Genomic DNA, 11,308 nt, shown 5'->3' with positions numbered 1-11,308 from the left:
TCCTCACCCCATCATCATCCCCCCCCATGCACCCTAATCACCCCACCCCGGTATGTGTATTTGCCTGAGAAAGTTCAGATATTTGTGAGACAGCACAATTTGGAGTGGTTGCACGCTGTTAATAAAAAAAAGTGGTAAACCTAGAAATAATCAACTGTAATATAAAGCTAAAAGTAGATTCACAAATGTGAATATCTTGTGGTCACTCCACTTGTGTTTGCACTTCAGTTAAACAGACTACATCTACCTAAAAATGCCTTTTATTTCATTTAACTTTATCTCACATTTGTAACCGTTTTTGGAAGTTGCCATAAAAGAGGGTTCTTGTATTAATTACTATTCTAAATTTCCTTGGGTAATGGGAAATGGCTGCATCCATTAATTGGTTTCCAGAATTGCTGAACAGTTAATGTTTGCAACTGAGATTTCACAGTGAATGTCATATGATTGGATATATAACAATATACTGTGAAATGTTTCAGACAGCTCCAACACTGCTGCTGAAGTAAATGTGGGAGGATGTGTATTTAGAGTTTTCAAAGGCTTCAGATGCAAGGTATTTAAGCAAGACAGCAAGCAGTATTCAGAAAGTGCTTCACGTGTAATATGTTTTTATATTTACTCTTTTAAAGGCTGTTTACTAATCAATTTTGACGTCTCTGACCCTAAAGCTAATTGGTAAGACAGCTGGAGACTGAACACTGCCATTTCATTGAAGGATAAGTAGAAATTTGGTCGAGAAATCATCATGTTGTGGCTGTATAATACATTGGTGAGGCCACCTTTGGCATACTGGTTCAATTCTGGTCCAATTCTGGTCACCTTGCTATAGGAAACTGTGAAACTTGAAAGGATTCAGCAAAGATTTACATGTACGTTGCCAGGGTTGGAGGGTTTCAGCTACAGGGAGAGTCTGAATAGGCTGGGGCTATTTTCCCTGGAGTGTTGGAGGCTGAGAGGTGATCTGATAGAATCCCTACAATGCAGAAACAGGCCATTTGGCCCAACAAGTCCACACCAACCCTCCGAAGAGCATCCCACCCATACCCACCCTATCCTTGCATCCCTGCACTTCCCATTGCTAGTCCACCTAATCAACACATCCCTGGACACTATGGTCAATTTAGCATGGCCAGTCCACCAAACCTGCAAGACTTTGGACTGTGGGAGGAAACCGGAGCACCTGGAGGAAACCCAAGCAGATGCTGGGAGAATGTGAAAACTCCACACAGACTGTCGCCCGAGGCTGGAATCAAAGTCGGGTCTCTGGTGCAGCAATGCTAACCACTGAGACATATAAAATGATAATTGGGTGAATAGCCAAGGTCTTTTCCTCAGAATAGTACAGTCCAAAACTAGAGGGCATGTGTTTAAGATGAGAGGGAAAGGTTTAAAAGGGGCAATGTTTTCACGCAGAGGATGATGTGTGTATGAATTGAGCTGTCAGAGAAAGTGGTGGAGGCTAATACAATTACAATATTTACAAGGTATCTGGATGGGTCTATGAATAGGAAGGGTTAAAAGGGGTATGGGCCAAATGCTGGTAAATGGCCCTAGATTAATTTATGATGTGGAGGTGCCGGCATTGGACTGATGTGGACAAAGTTTAAAAAATCACACAACACCAGGTTATAGTCCAACAGCTTTATTTGAAAGTACAAACATTCAGAGTGCCGCTCCCTCATCAGGTAGCAAGTGAAGCAGGATCATAGGACAGAGAATTTACAGTAAAAGATCGAAATGTCAAATAACTGATGCGATGTATTAACAAACTTAGATTGCTGTTAAGTCTTTAATCATTGAGAATCCTCATGACTTTCAAAAGTCTTAAAGTGGTTTGCAATCATTCAAATACTTTTGAATTCAAGTGACTGTGGTTGTTTCCAAACCCATTTTTTGTATTGATATTGAGAGACTTTAAATACATTTGATGTTTTTTTTAGTCTCCAAGTTTAGGTTGTGAAAATGCCGAGCTCTGCCAAGTCAGAACCTTTTCTTGTAAAATTCATAAAATCAAAAGGGAAAGATTCTGAATATTTCACGAAAGCATATAAGGTTGGTTTCTATAATAATATTTAATGTTTAAGCCTTTCTTAATTTTAACTTAATTCATTTCATAGACTTTTTTTTTCTGACTTGCAGGCTATTAAAGAATTTAAATCTGAGGATTTTCTGCAGATGATACATGAAGATGAAGTATTTAACTTGAAAGTAAAAGACAGCTCACTTTATATATGTGATCCATTTGAGGGAGATGCTTACAATCACCTGAAAAAGGTGTGTAATTTTGTGTTTCGCTCTTGTAGAGTGTTGTTTTGAAGTTGTTATATCGAGCTTTTCTTTTAAGTATGGCTGGAACCCAAATAGAAAACCCCCTGTCACATCCATTTTTACCAATGGTGGTCCCACAAGGCAGCAGGATTTAGTGACCAACCAGAGAACCATTGTGACCTGTAAACCAACTGCTAGAATTCATAATAAGCTGCCATATGATCTAGTGTTCAGCGGGTGAAGGGATTTATAATTTATCAGATCACGTTTAGATTACAAACTACTAAACAAGTTTATTGAGCACTGAACTGGTAAATAAACAGCCCTCGATACAAACAATACATAGTAATTGCAATCTGCACTAACGCTGACATTTTAAGATAACTGTTACTCTCCACAATCCTCTAACATCAAATTGATCATCGAAAGATGGTTCCTTTAGTTCTTATAAGGCTATCTGTTTTGCCAGAATCATTGATCAGATACTAACCTTCAGGCAGACCTTTCAGTATTCAGCGTTGAACTATTCATTGACATTTCCAGACGCTTTTTAAAAACTCTCTGGTAATGTAAAAGTTACTACGTTCAACTGTATTAGTTGCTTAGTGAAGCAAAGGGCTCTATGAAGGAGCCCTGCTTTCTTTAGAAAGCTATTGATCTGTTCCAGTTACTAAACAATTTGTAAAGCGAATCACTCTGCAATGGAAATAGCATCAGATATCCTGCCATTATCAGCATACCTGACAGTAATTTATACTGCCTGTAGCTTACAGAGCAGTTGGACAGTTAAGCAAACTTCACATGTATGCTGCAGTCAACAAAATAAGGGCCGAAGAGATCATACGTAAAATTTCTTTTTTATTTCTCTGTGGCATAATGTTGTGCTGTTAGAAATGGGTTTTCCCAAAAATTTAAATGGTTTCCAAGATAACTCTGAACAATAATGGTTGAGTACTGGTAGTTACAGGGAATTACTTAGAACATTGAAAGAAATGTGATGCAGCAACATCAGAAAATGGCCAAAAGATGTGTGGTATTAAGAGTGCCATTCATGGCCTCAGGATGTCTGAAAGTGCTTTACAGCCAGTTAAATGCTTTGTGGTATAAAAGCAGGAATTGGTGGAGAAACTCAGAATGGTCTGACAAGATCTGTGGGAAGAAAGCAGAGTTCATGTTTTGTGTCTGTTGTCTCTTCATCAGATAGGGCGGCTCCGCGGTATAGTAGTTAGCACTGATGCCTCAGTGCCAGGGTCCAGGGTTTGATTCCAGCATTGGGTGACTGTGTGGAGTTTGCATGTTGTCCTTGTGTTTGTGTGGATTTCTAACAGCTGCTTCAGTTTCCTCCCATAGTCCAAAGACATGCAAGTTAGGTGGGTCAGCTATGCTAAATGCAGGGTTATGAGGAGAGAGTAGGAGGATGGTTCTGGGTGGAATGCTGTTCAGAGGGTTGGTGCAGACTTGATGGGCCAAGTGGTCTCTTTCTACACTACAGGAATTCTATGATTCTAGATGATGCTAATCTAGATCTGATTAGTTTCTCCAGCAATTTCTGTTTTTGTTTCAGATCTTCAACATTTGCCATTCTTTGTTTTATTTTGTGGTGTAGTGATTTGTTAATGTGGGAAACGTGGCCTTTTGTGCACACAGCTAGCTTTAAGGAATATCAGAGAGGAGCAATTGGGGAGGGGGGAGGTATCCATGGAGATCAGGGCTTCAGCAGCTGAAGGCATAGCCATTAACAGTGATGCAAATAAAATTAGATATTAACAGGAGATAATGAAGCACGTTTCTTATTTGAAACTAATTTATTTGGGTTTTCAGTTGGTACACAGAATGTGCACCTTTGTGAAGTTGTAGTATTTCAGTTTTACTGCAGCAATAATTGCCATTTTATACTTTGATTTGCCTTTTTTATGTGCAGCTTGGATGTAGAATTGTTGGCCCACAAGTGGTTGTATTTTGTCTTCAGCAACAACAGAGTGTACCTGAAGCTGTACATCCTGTCTACAGTATGGTCATGGCTGATGTGGTGGTTTCATGCACCAGTTTGGATAAGCAAACCAGGGTATGTATTTCATGGCAGTGCTATTAACTTCAGCCTTAGGTGTACGTAATTTTCAGAGATAGTGATGCAAAGGCTTTTGAACTTGTATTGCACGATGAATTTCTGACGGGAATCTACAAATTAGGTGGCTCCAAAGGTACTATAATTAGCAGATCAAAAACTGTTTTCTAGCTAAGTTTCAAAACCAGGAGAGAATTTCGGTTGCAATTTAATTTCTAAACCATATATTATAAAGGCTTCTGTCAACAATTTTGTAAAACTCAATGCTAATTCAGTTGCTTCATTGTGTGAAATAAGTTGTTCTATAGTACCAATATTTTATTACTTAAAATGACAACTAAGAAAATGTTATAGTTTTTACACCTGATGTATATTAAGTAAAATTAATGTCATTTTTGTTTTCAGTCCAAAGATATACTTACTGGACCATGTCACTTTTAATCTGTTATCACAAATGCTGCTGCCTGCATTTGTAATAATTTGAACATGCCCAAAGTTTTGAAATGAAATTTGTATTCCTAAAAGGCTCACGGCACACTGTTTTAATTATTACTTGCTGGGAGACTGAATGATTTGTGTATTATCTCCTAAGGATGATGTACATAAACAAGTACAACTGATGGGTGGTCGGATCCTTCGAGATTTCAACATCTCGGTAACTCATCTGATAGCTGGAGAGGTTGGAAGCAAGAAGTATTTAGTAGCTGCCAGTCTGAAAAAGAAAATTTTACTTCCATCCTGGGTTAAGGCATGCTGGGAAAAAGCTAAAAAGGGGTAAGTGTCCTTGGCAGATTGTACTTCCTTTCAAGTTTTTTTAAAAGGAGATGTTAACTCCTGTTGTGTATTTGGCACGAAAAAGACTTTGTTGGAAACAGCAGTGAACAGAATTAGTAAATAGGTTTTAACATGAAATGAACAAATGTGAAAGGCTATGAAGAAAGGGCAATGGGATTATGGGGAAAAGGATAATGGCTAGCTCTTTTTAAACGATTAATAAAAGTACTGCATCTTTTTTCCATGTTGAACAATTTTGAGACACTAGTTATCACACTATTAAATAGATTTTTAAAATGTCAAAAATTAACTTGCAGGGTGTGCAGGTAAAACTTGAGAATATTAGGGTTGCTTTAAAAATGTTGCTATTGACTTGAAGTGCTGTGTGCTAAGTGAAAAACTGCTACTTTTTTTAAGTAAGCTAACTAGACTTGAAAAGTAGTTCAGAAGATGTGAAGACCTTGAGTTGTTCCCAGCTGACATTAAGATATATATAAATAATTTTTGTTCTTGGTGACTTATTGATGTTGAGGAACATAAATGAAGTAACGGTCATACTGTTTGCATTGATTTCACTCACTTTAGCTTTCTTTCAAACAGCATCATTAGCCTGACAGATGTGGATATGGAGGAGCACCTCTGTCCTCCGTTCCTTGGCTGCACAGTCTGTGTAACTGGGCTGAGTAGCCAGGACAGACAGGAAGTACAGCGGCTTACCTTGGAGAATGGAGGCCAGTACTCTGGGCAGCTGAAGATGAATGATTGCACACATTTGATTGTGCAAGAACCTAAAGGTAAAAATGCCATATTCATATCACATTGCTCAGCTTTTATATTTTGTATCATTTTCCATAATGAACAAAACTGCATAATATTCCTTTTCTGCTTGTCTTTATTGCCATGGCTGTTCTACATATGCAAGAAGCAATATGGAGATTGTCAACTGTTCGCTAATTTCTGCAATCACATTTTCTGAAAATGGGACTCTGTTATACTTGTAAATGCGATTTAATCAACGTGCAGTTAGGCTAATGAATAATGCATAGAAAACATGATATATTAAAGTGATGATGAAAGCCAGCGCAGTGAGATTGATAGGGCTACTATGGATTGATTGTAAATCTTATTGACAATTTGATATTTCTCATAAGTGGGAATACTGCTTTGAAGTATTGCAAACAGCTTGCTCTGTATTCCAATTTGCAAGGTTAATGCTGTTAGCATATATAATTCCCTCTTCAGGCCCTTGTATTATTCTGTGCAGTTTCTTTCATCAATAAACAAAGAATTGCAACACCTTAGATTTACTTAGTGCTATTCTCTGTCTGGCTTTTAGATATGATTTGAAATAATTGTTTGTAGCTCTTGCTAGTTTTGAGAGAAAATTGCTTTTGAATTTAAAGTGTCTGCAGTGAATTTTTTTCAGTATTTTTACAACTTTATATCTTAACAGAAATATTTTTCAATAATTATTTTCACATGAAAGACGATAGATCAAATTCCCCTGGTTTTAGAAGATCATAAGGAAAAAGGAACATTCATTAAGCCCTCTCTGCCATTCATTAAGTTCATGATCTGATTGTGGCCTTACTGTGCTTTCCTTCCTATCCTTTGACCATAACTCTCAACCAAAAGCCCATCAACTCAGCCTTGAATATATTCATTGATTCACCATTCACTGCTGTCTGGGGAAGAGAATTGCAAAGAAAAACAACCCTCCGGGAAGAGAAATTCCTCCTTATGTCTGTCTCAATTGGGAAATTTTTAAACTGTACAGTCTGTTAAATTCCTTGCAAGAGGAAACCTCCAAACATGTACCCAGCAATTCACCCTCAGAATCTCTTATTCTTCTAAGCTCTGAGTATAGGTTCAACCTATTAAACAAAGGCACATAGCCCACATCCCCCATGTCCTAGGAATCCAGTTAGTGTACCTTCTCAGAAGCGTATCCAACATAAGGGTTACTTCCTTAAATAAAGAGACAATTCTAAATCGCCTTTGTTTAATGCTACCATATATAATTTTCTCTGTGGTTCTGGAATCCATTTCTAGTTTAAGGCTTCCCTGCTTTATGTTAATGGGTACAGCTCTAGTTGCCCTTGTGCATTTAGTTAACTGAACCACTTGTTCAATGGTAACCAGTTCAATAGTTAGCGGTCGAAATTTATGTGGTGGGTGGGTAGGATCGTAGCAACAAATGCAGACCATGTAGCCTGTTGAACCTGTTCTGCTGCTCTGTAAAATCATGTCTAGTCATCTCATCATTGTTATTCTGACCAATATTAATTATCGTGCTGTTTTCAATATTTGTCTGTTCTGTGTCTAGGCCAGAAGTATGAATGTGCAAAAAAATGGAATGTATACTGTGTATCCATCCAATGGTTCTTCGATTCTATCAAGCATGGTACTTGCCAAGATGAAAGTAATTATAAAGTTGAATCTGAAACTAAACCTACAGAGGTAGCTCCAAGCACTTCAACTCCTACGAACTTGGGAGATGCACTGAGCTGTAAGTAGAATATTGATGTGTTCATTCCCCTTTCTTAAATTTTATAGTACCATTTTAAATTGTATATGTGAACTGTTTCCATTTCCTTTATCATCCAATTCTCATTTTATATATACATGACTAATCACTTGCTTCTTAAAGAGCTGTCATGGTCAGCGGACTCTATCTGCATAGTTCATTAAATATGGTCTCTTCATTGAAGGTCACAGAGTAGATTAGGAAAACATACAGCGTCTTGGACTTTTTAAATAGGGACAGAGTGTGCATAGAACAATATAGCGCAAAACAGGCCCTTCGGCCCTCGATGTTGCACCTACTTGTGAATTAACCTAAGCCCATCCCCCTACATTATCCCATCATCATCCATATGCTTATTCAAGGACTGTTTAAATGCCCCTAATGTGGCTGAGTTAATTACATTGGCAGGCAGGGCATTCCAAGCCCTTATCACACTGACTAAAGAACCTGCCTCTGATATCTGTCTTAAATCTATCACCTCTCAATTTGCAGCAATGCACCCTCGCATAAGCTGATGCCATCATCCAAGGAAAAGACTCTTACTATCCACCCTATCTAATCCTCTGATCATCTTGTATGTCTCTGTTAAATCCCCTCTTAGCTGCCTCCTCTCCAATGAGAACAGACCCAAGTCCCTCAGCCTTTCCTCATAAGACATTCGCTCCAGACCAGGCAACATCCTGGTAAATCTCCTCTGCACCTTTTCCAATGCTTCCACATCCTTCCTGTAATGAGGTGACCAGAACTGTACACAATATCCCGAGTGAGGCCGCACTAGCATTTTGTACAGTTGCAGCATGACATCACGGTTCAGGTATGAAGAAGGGCTCATGCCCGAAACGTCGATTCTCCTGCTCCATGGATGCTGCCTGACCTGCTGCGCTTTTCCAGCAACGCATTTTCAGCTCTGATCTCCCGCATCTGCAGTCCTCACTTTCTCCTAACAGCACTATCAACTTGGGTGGCAACCTTCTGGGATCTGTGTACATGGACATCAAGATCCCTTTGCACATTCACGCTACCACGATTCTTTCCATTGACCCAGTATTCTGCATTCCTATTATTCTTACCAAAATGAATCACCTCCGTTATCTGCTTTGAACTCCATTTGCCACCTCTCAGCCCAATTCTGCAGTTTATCCAAGTCCCCCTGCAACATTCTTCCACACTGTCTACCACTCCACTGACTTTAGTGTCATCTGCAAACTTACTAACCCATCGACCTATGCCTGCATCTAAGTCATTTATAGAAATGTCAAACAGCAGTGGTCCCAAAACAGATCCTTGTGGCACACCACTAATAACCAGACTGCAGGCTGAATATTTTCCATCAACCACCACTCGTTGCCTTCTTACAGAAAGCCAGTTTCTAATCCAAACTGTTAAATCACCCTCAATCTCATGCCTCTGCATTTTCTCCAAAAGCCTACCATGTGGAACCTTATCAAAGGCTTTACTGAAGTCCATGAACACCACGTCAATTGCCCTACCCTCATCCACATGCTTGGTCACCTTAAAAAACTGTGAGGTTTGTGAGACATGACCTGCCCTTGGTGAAACCATGTTGACTATCTCCAATCAAATTGTTGCTTGCTTGTTGATTATAAATCTTACCTCTTATAATCCTTTCCAAAACATTTTCTACATCAGATGTAAGGCTCACTGGTGTATAATTATCTGGGTCATCTCTACTGCCCTTCTTGAACAAGGGCACAACATTTGCAATCCTCCAGTCCTCTGGTACTAAACCTGGAGACAATGATGACTGAAAGATCAAGGTCAAAGCCTCCACTATCTTCTCCCATAGCTTCCCAGAGAATCCTCGGATAAATCCCATCCGGCCCAAGGGACTTATCCACTTTCACACATTCTAGAATTGATAACCGCTCCTCCTTACGAACCTCACTCCTTTCTAGTCTAATAGCCCATATCTCAGTCGTCTCCTTAACAATATTCTCCTTTTCCTGAGTGAAAACAGATGAGAAATATTCCTTTAACACCCCTCTGATCTCCACAGGGTCCACACATAACTTCCCACTTCATTCTTTGACTGGCCCTATTCCTACCCTAGTTACCCTTTTATTCCTCACATACCTGAGAAAGCTTTAGGGTTCTGCTTTATTCTACCTGCTAAAGACTGCTCAGGTACCCTGTTTGTTCTTCTTAATTCTTTCTTTAAATCCTTCCTAGCTAATCTGTAACTCTCCATTGCATCTTCTGAACCATCTCATCTCAACATCACATAAGCCTCCCTCTTCCGTTAACTAGAGATACAATTTCTTCAGTAAACCACGGTTCCTTTACCTTATCGCTTCCTCCCTGCCTATCAAGGACACACAATATCTGTTCCTTAAATCTGCTCCACATTTCGATTGTCCCCATCCCCTGCATTTTGCTACCTCATTCTATGCCCCCTAAGTCTTGCCTAATCGCCTGTGGCATGTACCTATCTCTTTCCATCGCTAAACAGTAACCAACAGTAACCAAATTATGGTCACTCTCTTCAAACTGTTCACCTACCACTAAATCAAACACCTGGCCTGATTCATTACCAAGTACCAGATCCAGTGTGGCCTCTCCTCTTGTCGGCCCTTCTACATACTGTGTCAGGAAACCCTCCTGCACACAGTGGACAAAAACTGATCCATCCGACATACTAGAGGTATAGCATTTCCAGTCAATGTTGGGGAAGTTCAAGTCCCCCATAATGACCACCCTGTTCCTTTCACTCCTACCCAGAATCGATTTGCCAATCCTCTCCTCCACAGCAGTGGTTAGCACTGCTGCCTCACAGCGCCAGAGACCCGGGTTCAGTTCCCGCCTCAGGCGACTGACTGTGTGGAGTTTGCACATTCTCCCCGTGTCTGCGTGGGTTTCCTCCGGGTGCTCCGGTTTCCTCCCACAATCCAAAAATGTGCAGGTTAGGTGAATTGGCCATGCTAAATTGCCCGTAGTGTTAGATGCAGGGGTAAATGTAGGGGTAGGGGTATGGGTATGGGTGGGTGCGCTTCGGCGGGTCGGTGTGGACTGGTTGGGCCGAAGGGCCTGTTTCCACACTGTAAGTAATCTAATCTAATCTAATCTAATCCCTAGAACTTTGCGGAGGCCTGTGAAAAAACTCCCAGCAGTGTGACCTCTCCTCTCCTGTTTCTAACCTCAGCCCATACCACGTCTGTAGACGAGTCCTCGTCAAAAGTTCTTTCAGTCCCCATTATACTGTCCTTGATTAACAAATCCACACCTCCCCCTCATTTACCACCTTTCCTGATCTTAATGAAAGATCTAAACCTTGGAACCTGCAACACCTATTTCTGACCCTGTTCTATCATGTCTCTGAAATGACCACTACATAGAATTCCCAGGTACCTATCAATGCTGTAAACTCACCTACCTTATTCTGGATACTCACGGCTTTGAAGTAGACACATATCAAACCAGCTTGCTGTCTGCCAGCACACTCCTGTGGCCGTGAAATCCTGTCCATGTCCTCCCTACTCTCACACCCCTGTGTAATGGAACTACACCACAGGTTCCCATCCCCCTGCTGAATTAGTTTAAATCCACCTGAATAGCACTAGCAAATTTCCCACCCAGGATATTAATACCCCTTTGGTTTAAGTGAAGACCAGCCTGTTTGTAGAGGTCCCACCTTCCCTGGTACAAAAGCAAAG

The 11,308-nt window shown here is 40.2% G+C and overlaps 1 protein-coding gene across 2 annotated transcripts in view; it reads left to right on the top strand.

Annotated features, from left to right (window-relative positions):
• Positions 1-660: 660 nt before the first annotated feature.
• Positions 661-11,308, top strand: part of topbp1 (DNA topoisomerase II binding protein 1) — a 67,046-nt gene continuing 56,398 nt past the window's right edge. Inside the window, exons 1-7 of one of the 2 annotated variants that reach the window (XM_043719450.1) lie at positions 661-678; positions 1,944-2,055; positions 2,143-2,277; positions 4,193-4,336; positions 4,929-5,110; positions 5,711-5,904; positions 7,437-7,619. In XM_043719450.1, coding sequence (XP_043575385.1) covers positions 1,966-2,055; positions 2,143-2,277; positions 4,193-4,336; positions 4,929-5,110; positions 5,711-5,904; positions 7,437-7,619 — 928 coding nt within the window. In that variant the 5' untranslated portion in view covers positions 661-678; positions 1,944-1,965. Of the gene's footprint in view, positions 679-1,858; positions 2,056-2,142; positions 2,278-4,192; positions 4,337-4,928; positions 5,111-5,710; positions 5,905-7,436; positions 7,620-11,308 lie in introns of those variants that run through there. The other variant, XM_043719449.1, reaches the window with a different exon arrangement.

The sequence above is a fragment of the Chiloscyllium plagiosum genome, chromosome 29, assembly GCF_004010195.1.
Source record: "Chiloscyllium plagiosum isolate BGI_BamShark_2017 chromosome 29, ASM401019v2, whole genome shotgun sequence".
Lineage (NCBI taxonomy): Eukaryota > Metazoa > Chordata > Chondrichthyes > Orectolobiformes > Hemiscylliidae > Chiloscyllium > Chiloscyllium plagiosum.
This window is presented reverse-complemented; position numbering and strand designations above follow the sequence as displayed.